Consider the following 24238-nt stretch of genomic DNA (forward strand, 5'->3'; position numbering starts at 1 on the left):
TTTCAATTTTGCAGGTGGATATCTTTAGCAAAATAAAAAAATTTAAAAATCCAGTAAAACAAAAAAAATCACTGAAATGAAAATTTATATATTAGTAAGAAATGTTTTATAACAATGAAAATAATAAATGTTTTACCTTGTGCTTGAAGTGATGGACGTTTTTCTAAGCAGCTGACAAGAGTAAAGAATTCATTGTATTCCTTATGGGTATACAAGCTGGCTTCCTCTACTTCGGTTTGGGAGTTTGGGTTTGAACTTGGAACAATTTCATCAAATTCACAGTTAAGCTGGGTCACCATTCCTGTAACTGTTTTTCTATGATATATTAAAATTACTGATTTTGTATATGTCTTATTTTAAAACATCTTTATTAACGAATAATACATGTTCACTGTAGAAAGTTACCAAATTCCAACAGATATAGAGAAACATTACCCATAGATCCATCATTCAAGAGATGAATTTAAAAAGTATGTATTTTATCAATTATTTTTGAATATTTTTAAACAAAAGTGGATTCATATACATAGTATTTTGTAACCTGTTCTTTTCTACTAAGCAATGAAGCATGAGCACATTTACATGTCAGTCAATGTACATTCACTTCATTTTTTGAGTGGATGAACAAGATCCCGTATAGTTAAACAATTTTTTCAACTAGTTCCCTGTTACTGGAAATTTAAATTTGTTATAATTGTTTGCTATTATGAGCAACAATGCAAGGAATATCTCTGTGTACTTATCTGTTTTCTCAAAATGCAATTTCTAAAAATGGAAATGATGAGGTTAAAGATATATAGATTTTTAGACTTGGCCACACACGCATTGCCAAAATGTCCTTGTACTGGATAGTCAATGTCTGCTTTTCCATGTCATTATTCAACCTTTTATATCCTGTTCTACATCCTAGGAGACTGATCTCAATGAACTAACTAAACTCCCTTGCCTAGTCTTCTGGTTGGATTTAGCCAATGGAAGCATTGGCAGGAGATCAAAGGTGGGAAAATAAATAGGTTGAAATATTATTCTTCCTTTTGGGGCCACAGTTTGGAGAGATAGTTACATTCTTCAACCAACAGTTACATCTTTAATCACACAGCATCTCTCTTGTAGCTACAGTTCTTACTGTGTTGGTTACTTCAGTCCCCTTTCTTCTTCAAGCTTAGGGTGGTAATAACTTTCAGGCATTGCGAGTCTTGGGAACTTTTTTTTTGGTTCCCTTGACCCTACCTGTACCTTGCTTGTTTCCTGACTGACCCAGATATATCCATCATTGTTTATATCATCAGGATATTTGAACTTAAAAGAGACCTTTCTACTGAATTTTCCAATAAATAAATATACTATTGGCAATTCGGGTACATATTCTAATATATATTTTTATGATATCCTAAAATACTGAGCCTTAATACACAGACAGAAAGAACCAAAATCAAGATAATTTCCATGTGGATCTTTAGAGACTTCTAAATTTAGTGCTTAGATAGCTACTTTAAAATAAATATGACTGACAGAGACAATAATTAATAGTAATCATTGGTACTGTAGATTTTTTTATTTTTTAAATATAATGTTATTTATTTATTTTTGGCTGTGCTGGGTGTTTGCTGCTGCACGGGCATTTCTCTAGTTGCTGCCAGCAGGGGCTACTCTGTAGTTGTGGCGCACGGACTTCTTTTGTGGGGGCTTCTCTTGTTGCGGAGCACAGGCTCTAGGGAGTGCAAGCTTCAGCGGTTGTGGCACGCGGGCTCAGTAGTTGTGGCACAGGGGCTTAGTTGCTCCCCAGCATGCAGGATCTTCCTGGATTAGGGACTGAACCCAAGTCTTCTGCACTGGCAGGCAGATTCTTTACCACTGAGCCACCACAGAAGCCTGGTACTATAGTTTTGAGAAAACCCTGTCAATTCTCTTTCCCTCACCATAAGTGATCTTTAAAGACCAATATTTCCATGTCTTCTTTCTCCCTCCTTGTCCAATATTATCTATTTTTTGTTCACTGGTACCTCCTCCTCTGCCTAACTTGAAGATCCTGATGTTTCCTGGGCTTTCAGTCTGCATTGTCTTTGCTTTCTTTCTATATCATTCTTTTTTGGGTAAATTCATCCACTCTTGTTCACTAATTCCTTAACTGCAAAGAAATATTTATTGAGTGTCTACAATGTGCTGGAACCATTTTAGGCATTGAGTGTGGAGAGGTGAACAAACCAGTGTCCTTGCCCTCATAAAGTTTTACATGATAATGGGATGATAGACAAATAAATAGGTAAATGACGTAATGTCAGGTGGTGAAAAACTCTTATGAGTGAAATAAAATGAGATATTAGGACATCAAGTAATAGCCAGAGGGATAACATAAGGTATGTTTTAGAGAGAGTAGTTAGTGAACGGCCTTCTGAGGAGCTACAGTTACCTGAATCATGGTAAAGAGCAAGCCATACAGAGGCTCAGAGTAGAGGACCAAGTGTCATAGTCAAAGAAAAGCAGAAAGGTCAGGTTGACTGGAACTGAGTAAGGTTAGACAGGTGGGTAAGGACAAGATCATGCTGGATCTTAGAGGACTTGATAAGAACACTGGATTTTATTCTACGTGAAATGGGATACCAATGATGAAATGCATAACCCACCAATAACTGAAACATTTCATGAACTGTTGTGTGTCTTAAAAAAACAAATCACAGGCAAACTCGTATAAGAAAATAAAGGAGTAAATTCTTGTGACTTTAGTTTAGGTAAAGCCTTCTTAGATTTGACACCAAAAGTACAAATAACAAAAGAAAAATTAGATAAATTGAACTTCATCAAAATCCAAAACATTTTCTGCTTGAAAGGATACCATCAAGGGAGTGAAAAGGCAATCCACAGGAGAAAATATTAGCAAATCAAATATCTAATAAGAGACTTGGATCTGGAATACATAAGGAACTCTTAAACCTCAATAATAAAAAGGCATATAACATAATTTAAAAATGGCAAAGAACTTGAATTGTCATTTATCCAAGGAAGATATATTAACAGCCAATAATTAAAGGAAAAGAAGTTCAACATCATTAGCCATCAGGGAAATGAAAATCAAAACTACAGTGACATGCAATGAGCCATTCACTAGGATGGTTATAATTAAAAAGACAGATAACAAGTGTTGGCAGGATATAAATTGTAACCTTCATAAAGAAAGCTGAGCGCCGAAGAATTGATGCTTTTGAACTGTGGTGTTGGAGAAGACTCTTGAGAATCCCTTGGGCTGCAAGGAGATCCAACCAGTTCATCCTAAAGGAGATCAGTCCTGGGTGTTCATTGGAAGGACTAATGCTGAAGCTGAAACTCCAATACTTTGGCCACCTCATACGAAGAGTTGACTCATTGGAAAAGACCCTGATGCTGGGAGGGATTGGGGGCAGGAGGAGAAGGGGACGACAGAGGATGAGATGGCTGGATGGCGTCACCGACTCGATGGACATGAGTTTGAGTGAATTCCGGGAGCTAGTGATGGACAGGGAGGCCTGGCATGCTTTGATTCATGGGGTTGCAAAGAGTTGGACATGACTGAGCAACTGAACTGAACTGAGTGGGAATATAAAATGGTACATCTGCATGGAAAAGAAGTATTTACAAAGTTACCATCAGTTCCATAAGATCTAGCAATTTAACTACTGGAGAGATAAAATCCTATATCTGCATAAAAACTTGTCCACAACTGTTTATGGGGCTTCCCTGGTGACTCAGACAGTAAAGAATCTGCTTGCAAAGCTACGGTTTTTCCAGTAGTCATGTACAGATGAGAGTTGGACCATAAAGAAGGCTGAGCGCCAAAGAAGTGATGCTTTTGAACTGTGGTGCTGGATAAGATTTTTGAGAGCTTATTGGACAGGAAGGAGATTGTCAATCCTAAAGGAAATCAACTCTGAATATTCATTGAAAAGGCTGATGCTGAAGCTGAAGCTCCAATATTTTGGCCACCTAATGCAAGAGCCGACTTATTGGAAAAGACCCTGATGCTGGGAAAGAGTGAGAGCAAGAGAAGGAAGCAACAGAGGATGAGATGATTGGATGGCATCACAGACTCAGTAGACATGAGTTTGAGCAAACTCTGGGAGATAGTGAAGGACAGGAAAGCCTGGCATGTTGCAGTTCATGGGGTTGCAGAGTTGGACATACTTACCAAAAAACAACAATTGCTTATAGCAGCATTACTCATAAGAGCCAAAAAGTGGAAAAAAATGTCCATCGACTGATGAATGGATAAATAAAATGTGGTATATTCATACAATGGAATATTATTTGATCATAAAAAATGAAGTGCTGATACATGCTACAAAATAAAAAAGTGTTAGTCACTCAGTCATGTCTCTTTGAAACCCCATAGACTGTAGCCCTCCAGACTCCTTTGTTCATGGAATTCTCCAAGTAAGAATACTGAAGTGGATAGCCATTTCTTTCTCCAGGGGATCTTCCTGACCCAGGGATGAATCTTAAAAACATTATGCCAAGTAAAAGAGGCTGGTCACAAAGGATTACATATATATGTGTGATATTGTGATTTATAATAAGAGATATATGTTTGGTCTTCATATCCATTTCTTGCACAAAGCTCCTAAGGTCATTGGACTTTCTTAAGTGCTAAAGTTGACTTTTGTTATGTTAATACGGTAACTTTTGGGAAGCACGTAAGGCTGGTGATTGGTTGCCAGGAGAACCAACCATGTGATTAGAAGATTGCAACTTTCAGTTCCACTCCTCTGACCTCCAGGAAGGGGAGAGGGACTGGAAGTTGAATCAACTGCCAGTAACCAACCATGTAATCAATCCTGCCCATGTAATGAAGCCTTCGTAAAAACACAGAAGGACTGGGTTAAGAAAACGTCCAGGTTGGTGAACACATGGAGGTTCTGGGAAAGTAGGGTGATGGGAGAGAACACGGAAGTTCCATGACCTTTCCCCATATCTTGCCCTATCTGTCTCTTCCGTCTGACTGTTTCTGAATTATACCCTTCTATAGTAAACCAGTAATTCAGTAAGTAAAATATTCCTGTGAATTCTATAAGTCTAGAATTCACAGTTGCTGGAGTCTATGAATCCAGCAAGTTGATTGAACACAAAGAGGGGGTTGTTGGAATCTCTGATCTATAGCTGGTCAGTCAGAAGCACAGGTGATAACCTTGCAAATGGCCTCTGAAGTGTAGGGTGCAGGGGCAGTTTCATAGGACTAAACTCTTAACCTATGGGATCTTAATTTCCATTAGATAACAAAGCTCCTGAATTTAAAATTAAATTTCAATTTGGGAAAGCCTGCTAAACCTTCTGCTCAGTTTTGCTCTGAACCAAAAACTGCTCTAAAAAATAAAGTTCATTAAAAGTTAAATTTTACTTCATGAGACAAACTTGAAACTAATGATGGCTAACACACACACAAGGATGGTGGAAGGTCATGGCTAGTAAGGTGGTTTCACAATTCATGAGGGACTGAGACTCCTTTTGTTCGACTCTGCCATTCCTAGACTTAGTCCTTGTCATGTATACTCCAAGGTGGTTGCTGCAGCCAACATCTGCATTCTAACATCAGGATGGAGAAAATGTGAAGGAGAAAAACACGCTGCTTTCTTTTAAGCCATTCTCCAGAAACTGCGTAAGTCCCTTTTGCTTATATGCTTTGGGAAGAGCTTAGTCATATGGCTATTTGGCTATAGGGAGGCAGAGAAATGTGAATTTTATCCTAGGTGGTGCCACAGATTCCATCATAAAATGAATGGAGGGTCAGACATGACAGGGCACCCATACCTTCAGGGCCTCAAATTTCTCTCATACAAGAATCTTGTGTGCGCCAAAGTAGCCTGATCATTACTTATTGCACGTTCTTGCCTCTGTATCTTCAGATGTACTGTTTCCTTTGAAATGCTTTCTTTCAAGTTAGTTTCTCCTTTGTCCAACACAAGCTCAATTTCCACTTCTTTATGAAGTTGATCTCTCCTGCTTATAAATGCACAGCTCTACCAATCTAACTCATAGGGAGAAGAGAGATTTTAGAGATTATCTTGTGTCTTGTGACTCAAACTAGGTTCTTGGACCAGTAGCATCAGCACACTTAGGAGCGTATTAGACATGTAGAATCTCAGGCCCCAACACAGACCGACTGAATCAGAATCTTCATTTTTAACAGGATCCTCAGGTGATTCATATGTAAATTAAAGCTTGAGAAGCACTGACCCCTTCATCTTTATACTGAACCAGAAAGTGAGGGTCAGGGACTTCCCTGGTGGTCTAGCAGTTAAGAATCCACCTGCCAGTGCAGGCGACTTAGGTTCCATCCCTGGTCCATGAAGATTCCACGTGCCACAGAGCAACTAAGCCTATGTGCCACACTACTGAGCCAAGGCTCTAGAACCTGTGCTTTGCAAGAAGAAAAGTCACGGTAAGGAGAAGCCCATGAAACTCAACAAAGAGTGGCACCTGCTCTCAGTAACTAGAGAATGCTTACTGGTAACAAAGACCCAGTACAGCCAAAAATAAATAAAAAGTGAGGGTCTGAGAGAGAAAATGGCTCGTTGACTAGTTAGTACTTAACTTTTCAAATGAAGAGTTACAATCCACATCTTTTAGTTTGTACTGCAAAGCTCTTTCCACTACACCTTTTTGCATCTTCCCTGCTCTAGAGTATAGTCCTGTGATAGATACTTTGCATTGACCTTATACCTTGTGATAGACCTTTTGAGGGTCATTTTATATTATCATTTAGTTCTTAACATTGTCAATTTTTTCTGTTCATATATTATCTTCCTAATCTGATTTTAAATTCCTAGATGACAGAAATAGTATATTGGGCTTCTCTTAGTGCCTAGACACATTTAAGTTGGTCATTTGTTTCTTTCAAATGTAACTAAGGAAAACAAATTACTAAAACCCTTTGGGTCTGATCAGAACTCTTTGCATGAAGTGATGCAACACAGTAAATTATTTACATTTGCACTAAAATCTCTATTTTGTGTCTACCTGAACAACATAGAATGGGTTAGATGTTCTTCCTCATATTATGCTCTGCGTACCTATCTCTGTCATTGTACCTCCCACATTCTATTGTATTATTTATTTATAAATTTCTTATTCTCTATTTTCTTACGTTCTTTGAGAGTAGAGACTGTATCTAATTTTTTTTATCCTGTATCCAGTACACAACATGGTATCTGATAAATATTTGACGAATGACTAGACTACTAATAAATAACATTTTGACAAAGTATGTTAGAAAATAGCCTTAAGTCTGCATTTATACTACAATGATAAAAAGACTGATTTTAATATAAAGGATTTTCTATAGATACTTTCTACCAAAATTTCACTTACTGTTAAAAGCATAATAGCATCTTGGTTTTATTTCTGTCTCTTGCAAAACAAATGCACAGAAAACTGTTAATATGTGATAAATGAGGGAAAGGTTTAAAAAAGAGGTTGTAAATAACTTTGATTAAACTCTTCTTTGTGGTTCAGACTAGGACTTGTTTTTGGATAAAAGAGGAAAACCTGTGAGGATACAAATGAAAGGATCTTTTCTCTTAGATAACTGAGGAACTTACTATTCATCTTCTAGATGTAAAGGGGAAATTTGGGGTTAAGGACACATACTTCTCAAGGAAATCGTCCACAGTGAGACTTGCTTTCCATTGATCCAAGACTGAGATATCTGTCTCTCCCCAAATTGAAACAGCTGAAACTAGAAAGGAGAATGGTAAACATTAGTTTCTGGAATTTTCTTTTACACAACACAGGGAAGCCAAACATTCACCTTTTACATTATGGTATTATCTTTATTTGTTCACAAATGTAATTTTTTCAAAGTTATCAGTTCAGTTCAGTTGCTCTGTCATGTCTGACTTTATGTGGCCCCATGGACTGCAGCACACCAGGCCTCCCTGTCCATCATCAACTCCCAGAGTGTGCTCAAACTCAAGTCCATCGAGCTGGTGATGCCATCCAACCATCTCATCCTCTGTCATCCCCTTCTCCTCTTGCCTTCAATCTTTCCCAGCATCAGGGTCTTTTCAAATCAGTCAGTTCTTTGCATCAGGTGGCCAAAGTATTAGAGCTTCAGCTTCAGTATCAGTTCTTCCAATGAATATTTAGGACTGATTTTCTTTAGGATTGACTGGTTGGATCTCCTTGCAGTCCAAGGGACTCTCAAGAGTCTTCTCCAACACCACAGTTCAAAAGCATCAATTCTTTGGCACTTAGCTTTCTTTATGGTCCAACTCTCACATCCATACATGACCACGGAAAAACCATAGCTTTGACCTGATGGACCATTGTCAGCAAAGCAATGTCTCTGCTGTTTAATATGCTGTCTAGGTTTGTCTTAGCTTTCTTCCAAGGAGCAAGCATCTTTTGATTTCATGGCTGCAGTCACCATCTGCAGTGATTTTGGAGCCCAAGAAAGTAAAGTCTGTCACTATTTCCATTGTTTCCCCATCTATTTGCCATGAAATGATGGGACCAGATACCATGATCTTCCTTTTTTGAATGTTGAGTTTTAAGCCAGCTTTTTCACTCTCCTCTTTCACTTTCATCAATAAGCTCTTTAATTCTTCTTCACTTTCTGCCATAAAGATGGTGTCATCTGCATATCTGAGGTTATTGATATTTCTCCCAGCAATCTTGATTCCAGCTTGTGCTTCATTCAACCCAGCATTTCACATAATGTACTTTGCATATAAGTTAAATAAACAGGATGACAATATACAGCCTTGACATACTCATTTCCCAATATGGAACCAGTCTGTTGTTGCATGTCCAGTTCTAACTGTTGCTTCTTCACCTGCATACAGATTTCTCAGAAGGCAGGTAAAGTGGTCTGTTATTCCCTTCTCTTTAAGAATTTTCCACAGTTTGTTGTGATCCACACAGTCAAAGGCTTTGGCATAGTCAATAAAGCAGAAGTAGATGTTTTTCTGAAACTCTCTTGCTTTTGCAATGATCCAACGAATGTTTGCAATTTGATCCCTGGTTCCTCTGCCCTTTCTACATCCAGCTTGAACATCTGGAAGTTCATGGTTCACATATTGCTAAAGCCTGGCTTGGAGAATTTTGAACAATTACTTTGCTAGAGTGTGAGATTAATGCAATTGTGTGGTAGTTGGAACATTCTTTGGCATTTCCTTTCTTTGGGATTGGAATAAAAACTGACATTTTCCAGTCCTGTGGCCACTGCTGAGTTTTCCAAATTTGCTGGCACATTGAGTGCAGCACTTTCACAGCATCATCATTTAGGTTTGAAATAGCTCAACTGGAATTCCATCACCTCCACTAGCTTTGCTTGTAGTGATGCTTCCTAAGGCCCACTTGACTTTTCACTCCAGGATGTCTGGCTGTAGGTAGGTGATCACAGCATCATGATTATCTGGGTCGGTAAGATATTTTTGTATAGTTCTTCTGTGTATTCTTGTCATCTCTTCTTAATAGCTGTATATAGTCAGCAAAAACAAGACAGGGAACTGACTATGGCTCAGATCATGAACTCCTTATTGCAAAATTCAGACTTGAATTGAAGAAAGTAGGGAAAACCACTAGACCATTCAGGTATGACCTAAATCAAACCCCTTACAATTATACAGTGTAAGTGACAAATAGATTCAAGGGATTAGATTTGATAGACAGAGTCAAAGTGCCGGAAGAACTATGGACGGAGGTTTGTGACATTGTACGGAAGGCAGTGATCAAGACCAGTCCCAAGAAAAAGAAATGCAAAAAGGCAAAATGATTGTCTTGAGGAGGCCTTACAAAGAGCCGAGAAAAGAACAGAAGCTAAAGACAAAGAAGAAAAGGAAAGATATACCCATCTGAATGCAGAGTTCCAAAGAATAGCAAGGAGAGATAAGAAAGCCTTCTTCAGTGATCAATGCAAAGAAATAGAGGAAAACAACAGAATGGGAAAGACTAGAGATTAATTCAAAGTTATACCAGATTCCAAATACTTAAATAATCATTCAGATTTTTATAGCCCCCACAAAAAAACAAAAAACAAAAAACAACCAAACAACCCTGTCAATCATGGAACAATATTACCTAAACATAGTATCTTCATTTTTATAGCCTTTCTTTTGCTTATACAGCATTACCATCCCAGACAATCCTGTTCCACAGCTCATGTGACTCCTCATAAAACCAGCTCACTTTGATACACTCCCCTTGAAGGGCCATAATATTGTCAGTAGCACACACTTCAGTACTTAATCATATACAGTCATATTTTAAATTTTTATGTGTATTATAGCTTGTCTCCCAAAATAGACCCTCAGTTCCTTAAGGAGAGGGACCATGTCAGATGCTTGTATCAGCAAAAGCAACTCAGTGAAGAGGCAAAGGACTTGTATTCTACCTAAGTGTTGGTTCTTACTAGTTTTGTTACCTTGAACAAATCACTGAACATTTGAGTCTGTGCTTCACTGAAAAATATAAAAGTTTAGTGGTTAAGAATACAGGTCTGAAAAAAAAAAAAAAGAATACAGGTCTGGAATCACCCTAACTAGATTTTAATACATACACTGCTACTTACTAACTGTATGATCTTGTGTAAATCTCTTAACCTCTTTCTAACTCAGTTTCTTTATCTGCAAATTAGGAATAATAATGACATTTTCATAGTGTTGTAAAGATTAAATGTGCTAAGACATGTAAATTGTTTAGAATGGTGCCTGATATGGTATAACTGCCCAATAAATCTTGGTTGTTATTATGATTTTTAAAAAGAAGAAAAGGAAAAGAAATAAGAGAAATAATTAATCATTTTCCCTTCTGTACTTTAAGAGAAGCAGTTTGATGAAAACTACTACTCTTGATGAGGTTCCCAGGTGGTGCTAGTGGTAAAAATCTGCCCACCGTTGAAGGAGACATAAGAGATGCGAGTTCGATCCCTGGGTCAGGAAGATCCCTTGGAGAGGGCATGGCAACCCACTCCAGTATTCTTGCCTGGAAAATTCCATGGACAGAAGAGCCAGGCAGGCTACAGTATATAGGATTGCAAAGAGTCAGACACGACTGAAGCGACTTAGCACGCACCCAAGCACGCCCTACTGGTGATCTTGTTTCCAACCTGATCGAGACCTTCGGTCCACTGACCCTATCATTTTTACAATATTCATCCGCCCTCATATCCTCATTTCCTTTCTTGTACAGTTTAGTTTCCACAGCCTCATAATCACTCTCTTACAAAGAGTCAAGTCCCTTGCCTCTCTTTCCCTTATACCAACTTAGAAAACCCCTAGTCTTCACTTTGTATAGGTACACTAAAAGTGAAAATGTTAGTCGTTCTGTCATGTCTGGCTCTTTGTGACCCCATGGAGGGTAGCCCGCCAGGCTGTCCATTAAATTCTCCAGGCAAGAATACTGGAGTGGGTGGCCATTCCCTTCTCCAGGGGGTCTTCCCAACACAGGGATCCAACCTGGGTCTCCTGCATTGCAGGAGGATTCTTTACCATCTGCTCCACCAGGAACTCATAGGCGTAGATGTACACTAGAACAATTAAAGATTATTTGGAAAAAAAATTCACCCAGCCATTCTGAATGAGCTCACTTCAAATTATGACCATAAATTTTACATGGGCATCCAACTTTGACAGATGATAATAGTAATTCATTTTAATATCCTTTTACTAAAAAGGATTTCCTCATTCTTCAAGACATTTGACACCTCCCTTCAAATTTTTGATACTCATCCCCTACCCGCTGTCAGAAAATTAATATAAATAGAGAAGAAAAACCCTCATCTTCCACCACCAATTCTAACATCTAACTGGCATCAGTTCAGTTCAGTTCAGTTCAGTCACTCAGTCGTGTCCGACTCTTTGCGACCCCATGAATCACAGCACGCCAGGCCTCCCTGTCTGTCACCAACTCCTGGAGTTCACCCAGACTCACGTCCATTGAGTCAGTGATGCCATCCAGCCATCTCATCCTCTGTCGTCCCCTTCTCCTCCTGCCCCCAATCCCTCCCAGCATCAGAGTCTTTTCCAATGAGTCAACTCTTCGCAGGAGGTGGCCAAAGTACTGGAGTTTCAGCTTTAGCATCATTCCCTCCAAAGAAATCCCAGGGCTGATCTCCTTCAGAATGGACTGGTTGGATCTCCTTACAGTCCAAGGGACTCTCAAGAGTCTTTTCCAACACCACAGTTCAAAGGCATCAATTCTTCAGCACTCAGCCTTCTTCACAGTCCAACTCTCACATCCGTACATGACCACTGGAAAAACCATAGCCTTGACTAGATGGACTTTTGTTGGCAAAGTAATGTCTCTGCTTTTGAATATGCTAACTGGCATAAGTACCTACAAACTTTGCCTTCCTCTCTATTGCAGTAGAGGAACCATCCTGGCTTCTAACACCAACTCCTCCAATTGTGCTCTTGGTTCTATTCTCTTTTACTGAGTTATCTTTTTTCTTTCCTGCATCATCATTTTCTCTCTTTTTACCAAGATTATTTCCTTTGGCAAACAAACATTTCATAGTCTCTTTCCTTATCATTCATATATATATTTTTAATGTCACATCTTAAAAAAAATCCTCTTTAACTCATTTCTCCCTTCAGCTAGTGCACCTCCATTTTTCTATGTACTGTCATAGCAAAAATCTTCAAAAGAGCTCACTGTGTCCACCATCTCACATCCCACTGGGCATTCTCTTCTCAAAATACTCTGATCAGGTTTTCATACATAATATTCCAGGGAAACCACTTCTATCGAGGTTATCGATCTACATTTAATTAAGCTAATGGTCAATTCTGTTCTCATCTTACTTGACACTTTCCAAAGCAAAAGATGATACTTAGTACATATTCATTTAAAAAATAGTTTTATAGTCAGTGTATCGTTACAACTTAGAGTAGCCTTCATACAGTTGGGAAAGATCCTACTGTAATACAAATAGTAGAATGTCAGAATATTTTAAGACTTCATCATTTACATATCTTTTGTTTTATTAATATCTAGTATAAGCTTTCCAATTCCTTACTCTGTCACCTAAACTCTGTCACGTAAAAATATTAACTTTGTCACCTAAATACTTTGTCACATAAAAATATTAATTTATAAACTTCTTGGAAGTCTGATATGAATATATTTTTATATAATGAGAAAACAGTGAATTTTCTTAATAATTTATTATGCTAAACTCTGAAATACTTTTAAAAATAAATTTTTAAAAAATACAAATAAAATATACCTCTTGTCCATGGCCTCCTAAACTTATTATCAATAACATTTGCAGGATAATTGTCATCTTGATATAAACATGAAGGGATCCGAAGCAATAAAGTATTTTTCCACAACTTCTTTCTAACTACACTCTGTGTAAGAAAGATTATGAAATCTTTTAGTATATATTGAATTTAAAATATTTATCTGTCATATTCCAGAATATTAAAATTCTCTATTGTTTCAAATTTATTTTATTTTCATTTAAAGGTAATACATGTTCACTATAAAATATCTAACACATAACCACATAACTGAAAAAGTCATGGTCCCTGCTGCTGCTGCTGCTAAGTCACTTCAGTCGTGTCCGACTCTGTGCGACCCCATAGACGGCAGCCCACCAGGCTCCCCTATCCCTGGGATTCTCCAGGCAAGAACACTGGAGTGGGTTGCCATTTCCTTCTCCAATGCATGAAAGTGAAAAGTGAAAGTGAAGTCTCTCAGTCGTGTCTGACCCTCAGCGACCCCATGGACTGCAGCCCACCAGGCTCCTCCATCCATGGGATTTTCCAGGCAAGAGTACTGGAGTGGGGTGCCATTGCCTTCTCCGCATGGTCCCTAGTGATATCAATAAGTCTGGTATATTTTCCTACATACTTAATTTTCTAGATTAGGCTAAATTGTCTATGTGTGTTTGATTAAAAAAATGGGATCATATCATTTATACACCATTTAGCAAAGTGCTGTTTTTCACTTTTAATATGGCTATCTTTTGTTTTCTACATCTTTGCACTGTTTCACTTGTGACATCCAGCAAACATGTTACTAAATTTTAAAAAATCTAATAATTAAAATTTAAAAGGATGTTAAATCAGTTAAGTAAGCATGTAAATAAAAATTCTCTGTGCTTGGTTCTGCCTTTACTTTCCAGCTTTATTTCCCACTACTCTTTAATACTAAGTGTAGTCTTTAAATAGAGCAATCACTACCCTCTTAACATTTAGTGGTCACTTCCTCATCAACAAGATGCCTCTGAAAAATGCCCTGCTACTCTTCTCTAGCTGTCAAAATTCTATTCACCTTTCAAGGCTCATCTTAAGCAAATTTCCTCAGTGACTCCCAACCTGTCACAGAATTCATTATCTATGTATTTGGACAAATGATAGTTTCTTTCATTATTTCCCAAGAGTTTTATGTTTGCTGAAGGCTTAATAACATATTAAATAAGAGGCCCTCATTATCTAAGAATAAATAGTATAAAGAAAAGATGAGTTAAGTAATTCATAAAAAATGAGGACAAAAGTTTCATAGTCAAAAGTCAAAGGTTCATAGTCAAATGGAATATTACCTAAAAAACAAAATAAAGTCATAAAAATTAAAATTTATTTTAATTAAATTTTGTTTGTATTTAGCTTATAACTACTTTGTGATAATTTCCCTCAAAACTGCATTATACGATGATATGCGTGATACTAGTCATTACTTCACCTGTGATCATAAAGAAGATATTTCTAGAAAATATTTGAGGATTTAATCGAAATTTCCCAAGGCATCTCTGACTCCTTGGATATTCAAACCTTTCTCTTTGTCTTACCTGTTATCTGATCTAATTTTGTCATATTTTCATCTGATAATAGCTTTACCTGTTATTTGAGTGATTCTTCAACACTGTTTTCACGAACTTTACAAAAGCCTGTATCTTTTGCAAGATTTGCCATTGATTAGTATATTTGTACTGTATCATGGGGGTGTGGTACACCAGTGGGAAACTAAGATATCATGGGCAAGGATAAAAGTCTGAGGAAGTTTGAGTATAGACTAATTTTTCAAGTGGGTAATACATTCATAAATATATCTGTGTAACAATGACCTCTGATTCCCTACCACGTATGTGGTACATATGCCTCCCTTGCAATGATACATTTGCCTCCCTGTTATGATGGAATAATAAGATGGTAAGACCTATGAACTGGTGTGTGACAATTATTCTAATTAGTTTCTTAACAATGTACCTGGTTTGAATTTTAGCTTTGTACAAGGTATTTAACTTCTCTAGACATCATTTTTCTAACCTGTAAAACTGTAAAACCTGTGTAATAATAGTATCTTCCTCATGGAGTAGTTATGATCATCAAAATGACATAATCCATCAAAAGAGTAAGTGATCAAATGATATAATTAATCAAAATAGTAAGGGACTAATAAATACTGTTACAGTCATTTCATCATAGAGATAACTTGAATTGTTTTTTCCCCATTCCTGCTGAGAAAAATCACTCAAGGTCATCCATAAAAGCAGCCCAAACTTGCTAACAGTTTCCACTTTTTTCCCATTGACAGCCTCAATTTCACATTAAATTGGCAACAATTTCCTCCCCAAATAGTTTTTTTAAGGTATATTAAAACTGGAAAGTAGTTTTTAGTGCATTTCAAAGTAAGACTAAGGATTACTCTAAGGGCTACTAAAAAGTGATCATAATATATAGTGCATGTAGATAACACTTTCATATCATAATTCTTAGTAATCAGGTCATGATCTAATAACACTCTACCTCATTCAAATAATCTATTGCACAATATTTGAATGCTGGAAACATATCTTCTTTCTTTGGAAGCAGTAGAAATTTCACATCTGGAAATATAAAAATTAAAAATAAATATTTGGTAGAATAGCAAAGCTAGGAGCAGAAAACCATTCTTAGTCACAAAACATTGGCTCATTCATTTTTTAAAAAGGCTTTGAATGATAAAAATTTAACTATGAAAATAACATGACTATGATTTAAATCTAATATGAAAATAATATATACATTGGTATAAAATTATTCATATATTTTTCATATTATTTTATCCATACAATCCTAGTTGGTGGATTGAAATATATTTAATATCATCATTTTGTTGCAAAAGAGGCTGAGGTTCACAAGACTAATAGAGTGGTTTTCTCATGATAATCATATTTCTTAAGTGAACCAAGGGCAAAACTGTGCTGAAGCAGTGGAGCAGAATTTGGAAAATCCCACTCTCTAAGAAAATATAAAGTGAAATCATTCAGTTGTGTCCAACTCTTTGTGACCCCATGGACTGTAGCCTACCAGGCTCTCATCTCATCCATGGGATTTTCCAGGCAAGAATACTGGAGTGGGTTGCCATTTCCTTTTTCAGGGGATCTTCCCGACCCAGGGATCGACCCCAGGTCTCCCGCATTGTAGGCAGATGCTTTACCATCTGAACCACCAGGGAAGTCCCAAGAAAATAAAAAGCCTTAAGTTAAGTTCCCTTTTAGTTAGTTCATATGGAATAAAGCAACTATAGTATATTATTTTTAGGTCATTGGGTCATTATTAGTAAATCAAAAAATTCACCTAATGAAGTAAAATTTTTTTCTTTTCTTTTCCAGTATGGTTTATCCCAGGATATTGAATATAGTGCTCTGTTCTATATAGTAAGACCTTGTTGTTTATCCATCATATACATAATAGTTTAGGATGGATAAACTATTTAATAGCTTAGAATGGATAAACCAGTTAATAGTTAAACTATTAAACTATCTAATAGTTTGGGATGGATACACCAGTCAATTCTAAAAAAAGGAAATCAGTCTTGAATATTCATTGGAAGGACTGATGCTGAAGCTCCAATACTTTGGCCACCTGATGTGAAAAACTGACTCATTTGAAAAGACCCTGATACTGGGAAAGATTGAGGGCGGGAGGAGAAGGGGATGACAGAGGATGAGATGGTTGGATAGCATCACTGACTCGATGGACATGAGTTTGAGCAAGCTCTGGGAGTTGGTAATGGACAGAGAAACCTGGCATGCTACAGTCCATGGGGCCACAAAGAGTTGGACACAACCGAGCGACTGAACTGAATTGATACATAATAGTAATAGTAATAGTACATCCATTAGTCCTAGATAGTCCCAATAAGTAAACTTTTGAAAGCTGAATAAGTCCAAGAAGTTTCAAGAATCAGAAGAATTAGAGCTCAGAAAGTTTACTCTAAGACATAGTCCAGTTTATCAGAAAGTTCTTAGCATTTTGATCAATCATTTAAAATATTGTAGGGAATTCAGATATAAACTAGTTTTCATACACTAGTATTTTGTCAATAAGCTTTCAGTGAATGAAACATATATTTTAATTCAAATGGTCTTGCCTTGGTTTCATTATCATTCTGTTTGATATCTTTTTATCAATATAAAATTATTAATTTAATATAATAAATTATATAATTATAATTATATTATCAATATAATAAATTATCATTATCAATTTGTCTGAGGTTTACCTATTTCCAAATGGTAAAAGTGCTCACCAGGACTCATCTATATTAATTGGTTATAAACTATTCCTATTTTCAGTTATTATCAAGTGAACATCCTTAACTACTTAACTACTGGGTTAAAAACCTAAGAGCAGACTTCTTAATAGAGAGTAAAATCATTTCATTTCACTAATGAGTCAGAAGACATTTTGGATATTACAGTAAGTGCTCCAATGAAAACAAACCCCATAAGCTATCTGAATATTTTAAATATTGTTAGATCCTGATATCAACAAAAGTGAGGAATACAGAGTGTCAGGGCCCTCTCTCGCACTTAGCTAAACAATGCCAACATAGCATCTTCTAACTGGTGATTACTTCTCTGGAAATATTTCCAACCATTGTACTTTTGTACCTTTTCCATACACTGTATCACTGATAGCTGAAGCAAATATGGATTCTAGAATTTATACTTCCTGATACTGCACTTTCAGAAAAAATTATCTGATTATGCCTGATACCAGAAAAAGTTAAGAATCACAATTCTACCTAATTTATCCATTCAAGTTATTGTCGGCATTTTTCTTAAATGTTCCTTTCTTATGAAGCCTATATTCCATCAACTTCAGATTCATCACTCCTATCAACTACCTTAAATAATAATTACTTTTGTATTGAAGCTAACCATTTAAGTCCATGCTAGACACATAGTAATAAAAAAAACCGTTGCCAATTACATTTATAAAATTTCTTTCATCTATCAACTGTGTTTTACTGCATTACAGATATCTGTATCCATCTCATAGTGGTGGGTGGATAGGGAGAGAGAAACTGGCTTACTTCTAAAATCCAAGACAAGGGGGAAAACAAGCAAATCATGGTTAGAGAGAAAGTATTTTAAAAACTCAGAGTTTGAATTGCAGTAATTACTGAAGTAGTTTTCCTTACCTGTTTCTAAAAATTTTATCTCTCCTGTCCTTCCTCCTGTCAAGAGGCCAAAATGAAAATGCTTCCTCCTGTCACTGGGCCAAAATGAAAATACATGCAAATCATTAGGTCAGGATCTTACGCACAATGTTAGAGAAGTTAGGTTTTTCAACATTTTTTCCACCCAGCTTTACTGAGCAGAATTGACAAGTAACAACTATGTATTTATAGTGTACAAATATACAGTGGAATATTATTCTCAAGACTACTTAAGATCACACACTGCTGAGTAATCTCCCACAGCCTCAGGCATCGGGAGACTTCTCCCCTTACTTCCTTGCACAAAGACCACACTTTCACCATGTCAAATGGTAGAGGAGGTAAGGTTCACGTATATTCTCAAGTTGTTTAATTTACTCAGCCTAATTAGGGCTAGAAATCCTATTGGCCTTTCTGTTCCATTCTCATCCTGTGTTCTCGCCCAGTCAGGTTCAGTGGACTCTTGTTCTGGGGTCTTATACCCACAGGGCCACGTGAGCCGGACCTCACAGATCTGTTTTCCAGAGAGCTGCCATACACTAGCCCCATCCAGCTCTTGTCTTCCCCTCAGCTCAAGAATACCTTGCGTAACGCCTCTCTCCAGCTTCTCAGGAAATTGCCTACTACCCGTCTTCGCAAGAGAAAATTCCCGCCCACTGGACACGTGACCTCTGACCTTGGACTCAGTGCTTCCATTGGCTAGCCAAGCCAGGCCACGCCCTACTTCGTCCTGTCATCCTGTCCCTCCGGCAGCGGGGCCTTCTGCAGTCCTGGCCTCACAAGGTGAGGGCCGAAGCAGGGACATGGTTAACGCAGAGGTCCTCACGGGTGAGCAGACTTTCTCCCCACACGCTGAACGGTGACAGTGAAGATGGTGGCGGGAACCCCGATGGAGCCTGTGTGAAAAGTTGCGACGACCAAAGTCTGTGATTCTTTGGTGTGGCTGCTCCTGAGGTGGCAGGGCCTGATGAGGACGACGGCAGAAGCGTCCCAGAGGGCAGATTGAGAGGATTTAGCAACCACATTCAGGGAAAGAGGAAAGCAAATGGGAGGAGGCAAACATGACTTTAAACATGCCTGACTAGGTGTTGGTCGTGCCTCAATGGACGAACATTCGGGGAAGGGCAGGAAGATGATGAGTTATAATTGGGAAACGCAAAGTGTATGCCTTGATTCCCAGGTGGCTCAGTGGTAAAGAATCCTCCTCCAATGCAGGAGACACCACGGATTCGATCCCTGGGTCTGCAAGATCCCCTGGAGGAGAGCATGGCAACCCATTCCAGCATTCTTGCCTGGAGAACCCCATGGACAGAGAAGCCTGGCGGGCTACAGTTGCACAGAGTCTGACACAACTGAAGCGACTGAGCATGCATAGTTATACCTTGATTAGCAGCCACCTTTTCACCAACAGACTCTTTTAGAAGTTTCTAGACCCACCCCAGAGGAAGAAGACTTATCACTTTCTCTCTGTTTCTTAACTTCTGAGTTCCTTCCTGTGACATAGCTTGGCATTAGATTCCTTCCCAGAAGATTGCAAGCACTTACATTTATTTATTTTCCTAACACATGGGTTCTTTTAAAGTTATTATTGAAATACTAATGAAAGGTGAGTGATTAAGCCACATTAAGTTGCCTTCATTCTATTTTGTACAGGTTGGTGCAGTTTGCTACAGTGTTATGTTTTAATGTTTAACAAGAATCAGGTTGAAGATGTTCATCTGGCATTGAGATACATTAATTATTTGCATTCTTGGCTATATACCTTTTATTAGAACCAATTTTAATTTGAGTAATTTTGCAAAAATTACAAAAGTAACACATAATTATACTCAGTGTAGCCAGTAAAACTATCCAAAGATTGATACAGAAAAAGTAGTCTTTATTACCACCCCCAACTCCCAGGTAGATGATGTTAACATCTGGGGTGTATCTTTTCACACTTTCCTGCATGTTCATACCAATTTATACAGACATGCATACACAAAATAGGTTGGCCAATTATATAAAAATGGGTAACTTATTTTCCTTCCTAAGCAATACATCTTGAACAACCTTCCAGATCAAGATAAACAGATTCAACTCATTTTTAAACAGTCACGTATTTCATAGGAAGGCTGTACCATAATTTATCCAAACATTCTACTACTAATGGATTTTAACAGATTGTTTCCAGTTTTTTACCTTGAAAATAATGCTGCAGTAAGAATTCTTGGACATATGATATTGAATATTATTACTGCTATTTCTATGGTATAGATTTGTATTATTTTTCTGACTCACATAATGACAGCATTTCAAACTTAATAGATGTTGCCAATTTACTTTACAAAAACTTGTGGCATTTTATGTTAGCAGTGCCTGAGAGAAACCATTTTCCTAAATATGCAACAGAAATGAATATATTGCTCTTTAAATATATTTGCTGGACTTCCCTCATAGCTCAGTTGGTAAAGAATTAACCTGCAATGCATGAGACCCCTGTTCAATTCCTGGGTGGGGAAGATCCATTGGAGAAGGGATAGGCTACCCACTCTAGTATTCTTGGGCTTCCCTTGTGGCTCAGCTGGTAAACAATCTCCAGCAATGCAGGAGACCTGGGTTTGATCCCTGGGTTGGGAAGATCCCCTTGAGAAGGGAAATGCTACCCACTCCATTATTCTGGCCTGGAGAATTCCATGGACTGTATAGTCCATGGGGTCACAAAGAGTTGGACACAACTGAGTGACTTTCCCTTTCAAATATATTTGCTGATCTGATGCATGAAAAATACTATCTTGTTTAATTTGCATTTCTCTGATTGCTGCTGAGATTAAGTACTTTTTAGAAGTTTATGAAACCTTTTGGATTTCTTCTTCCAGGAACTAATTGCCTAAGTATTATGTGTATGTGATCTGGCAACTTTAAAAAGTTCATTTTCATTGGAGTATAGTTGTTGTACAGTGTTGTGTTAGTTTCTGCTGTACAGCAAAGTGAATCAACTGTTCAGTTCAGTTCAGTCGCTCAGTCGTGTCCCACTCCTTGCAACCCGTGAACTGCAGCACACCAGGCCTCCCTGTGCATCACCAACTCCCAGAGTCCACCCAAACCCATGTCCATTGAGTCGGTGATGCCATCCAACCATCTCATCCTCTGTCGTCCCCTTCTCCTGCCCTCAGTCTTTCCCAGCATCAGGGTCTTTTCCAATGAGTCAGCTCTTCACATCAGGTGGCCAAAGTATTGGAGTTTCAGCTTCAACAACAACTATAGGTGTATACATATATATATCTCCCCCCTTTTTTGGATTTCCTTCCCATTTAGATCATCACAAAGCATTGAGTAGAGTTCCTTGTGTCATGCAGTAGGTTCAAGCCATTTTTCTATTGAGTAGGTTGTCTTTTATAAGATCTAAAATATAGGTATATTAGTTAATATCAAATCTAGCTAAGTAAAAAACAGAAAATTCCAAAATAATATAAAACTTACTTCTCTTTCATGTAAATGAAATATAGAAGCAAAAGTTTCAAAACTGATATAGCAGCTGTTTCCACAAAGTCTTCAGGGACTTACCTTCCAGCTCATTACACTGAACTTCCTAGGTTGTGACCCTTGTTTTCCTGGTCTCAGGTGACAATATCTGCCTTTTCAGGCAGCAAGATTGAGGAAGGAATGAAAAAGAGGAGAGACGAAGGGCACAATGTTTCCTTATATAATCTGTAACTCAAATCATGAAATATTATGTTTATGTAGAAAGTCCATAAGACAATGTATAGTTTAAAAATTATTTTAAAGAAACAGCCATGCAAACTCCACTCAGAAACAGAGCATTACAAGAATTTCAGGAGCTCTCTGTTTTCTTTTCTAATCACAATTCTCCCTACAGGAAACATCCTCCTAGATCTAGAGATTACTATAATCCTGACTTTATGATAATCATTGCCTTGCTTTTCTTTAGAGTTTCACCCAAGTACATACTTCTAAATGATCCAGTTTTGCCTATTTTTCAAATCTTACTGTTTGTGTTAGCTTGGTTCTTGCTTCTTCTATTCAGTGGGTGTTGTTGTATGTATATATATTAATTCAATTTCATTGTTGAATTACTGCCATCATATAAATATACCTCACTTGTTTATCCATTCTACTATTGATGGACCTTTGGATTGTTAGTTTTGGGAAATTACAAATAATGCTGCTATCAACATCCTTGTATGTTTATCTTAGTACATATATACCTTTCTCTAGGATATAAATTTAGGAATGAATTTCTTGATTATTGAGAAATGTGTATATCTTCATTTTTATTAAATAATGCCAAACTGCTTTTCAAAATGATTATACCAATTTATGTTCCCACCAGCAGCATTTGAAAGTTCCTGTTGCCCTGTATTCTCACTGACCCTTATCAATTTCATTCTGTTTGAGAATCTGGTACATATCTAGCTGTCTCTTCAGGAAGATTTCCATAAGCTGCCATGTGACATCTCTGTTTACACCTCATTGACCATGCCCTAGTCACATGGTAAGTCCTATCTGTAATAAAGGTTAGAAAATTCAGGTTTTACTCTGGACTGTCATCTGCACAGTCACAACTTGGAAATTTTTTTTATTAAATAAGGAGAGAACAAATTTGGGGACATACATAGTAGTCTCTGCCACATTAATAATTATTTAAAAATAGCTAACTTTTATTGAGTACTCACTGTGTGACAAACACTATTATAAACAATTTGCCACTCTTTATAAACTAGATACCATATTACAAACTCCAATTTACAGATAAGAAAACTGGGACACTGAGAACTTAAGTATCTAATTAATTTATTAATGAGTAGTGTTAAGCTAAAAAGTACGAGACAGAATTGCAAACCCAGGTAGTCTGGTTCAGAATCCAGACTTTTAGCTAGGCCATACATTCTTTAGAAGGAATATTTGTTCTTGGTCTGCTATATGTTTTGCAAGGATTCTCTCCCTGCTTATCTTTGGGAAATTTATAGAAGTTTTCTTTTATATCTACATTGGATTTTACCACATCTGAATCATCTATATTTTATCTCAGTTGTTAATGTTTCTGCATCATTTCTAAAATTATGCATATAAGAGAATCTTAGGAAAATTAGTTTTCCCTCGAAGTTTTAATTCACCATTATTTGCACCACTACTATTTTGAATCTAGGTGGAAATAAATGCTTAGACACACTTGAATATAAACTAAGTTGATAAGCTATAAAGGAAGGCGGGGGAACTCCCCTTCTATCTAGATTAATTCCACACTTCTGTGGAAATCTCCTATGATGATGTTAAGCTTCATTGTTGCAGTCATGCTGTGCTGTTGAGGCCATAGCAATAATGTTTAATGTTTTTCAGAACATACTTTATATGCCAGGCCCAGTATGGAAGCACTGAAAAGGCAAAAAATAAGGAAAAAATCTTTAATAAGCTCACAAATCCTTGTCTGAAGTTATTTTTCATCTCTTCGGATAATTCTGTACACTGTTGCCAGGATGATGTTTCTAAAACAACTTACTGAGAATATAATTCTGTTATATACTCTTTCATCTTTCTTTTATTTTTTTTAAATTTTATTTTATTTTTTAACTTTACAATATTGTATTGGTTTTGCCATATATCGAAATGAATTCGCCACAGGTGTTCCTGTGTTCCCCATCCTGAACCCTCCTCCCTCCTCCCTCCCCATACCATCCCTCTGGGTTGTCCCAGTGCACCAGCCCCAAGCATCCAGTATCGCGCATCGAACCTGGACTGGCAACTCGTTTCTTACATGATATTCTACATGTTTCAATGTCACTCTCCCAAATCTTCCCACCCTCTCCCTCTCCCACAGAGTCCATAAGACTGTTCT

At 37.3% G+C, this 24238-nt stretch overlaps 1 protein-coding gene and 1 long non-coding RNA gene across 2 annotated transcripts in view; one reads left to right on the forward strand and one right to left on the reverse strand.

The window, feature by feature from the left end:
- Nucleotides 1–15821, reverse strand: part of SHOC1 (shortage in chiasmata 1) — an 84775-nt gene extending 68954 nt beyond the window's left edge. Inside the window, exons 1-4 of the mRNA XM_059889524.1 lie at nucleotides 15720–15821; nucleotides 13196–13319; nucleotides 7615–7702; nucleotides 137–315 (exon numbers count right to left, since the gene is read on the reverse strand). Of these exons, the coding sequence (XP_059745507.1) occupies nucleotides 137–315; nucleotides 7615–7702; nucleotides 13196–13319; nucleotides 15720–15764 (436 nt within the window). The 5' untranslated portion in view covers nucleotides 15765–15821. The remainder of the gene's footprint in view (nucleotides 1–136; nucleotides 316–7614; nucleotides 7703–13195; nucleotides 13320–15719) is intronic.
- Nucleotides 1–24238, forward strand: part of LOC132346008 (uncharacterized) — a 63540-nt gene that overhangs the window by 21708 nt on the left and 17594 nt on the right. The gene's annotated exons all lie outside the window — the stretch shown is intronic.

This window comes from Bos taurus, chromosome 8 (assembly GCF_002263795.3).
Source record: "Bos taurus isolate L1 Dominette 01449 registration number 42190680 breed Hereford chromosome 8, ARS-UCD2.0, whole genome shotgun sequence".
NCBI lineage: Eukaryota > Metazoa > Chordata > Mammalia > Artiodactyla > Bovidae > Bos > Bos taurus.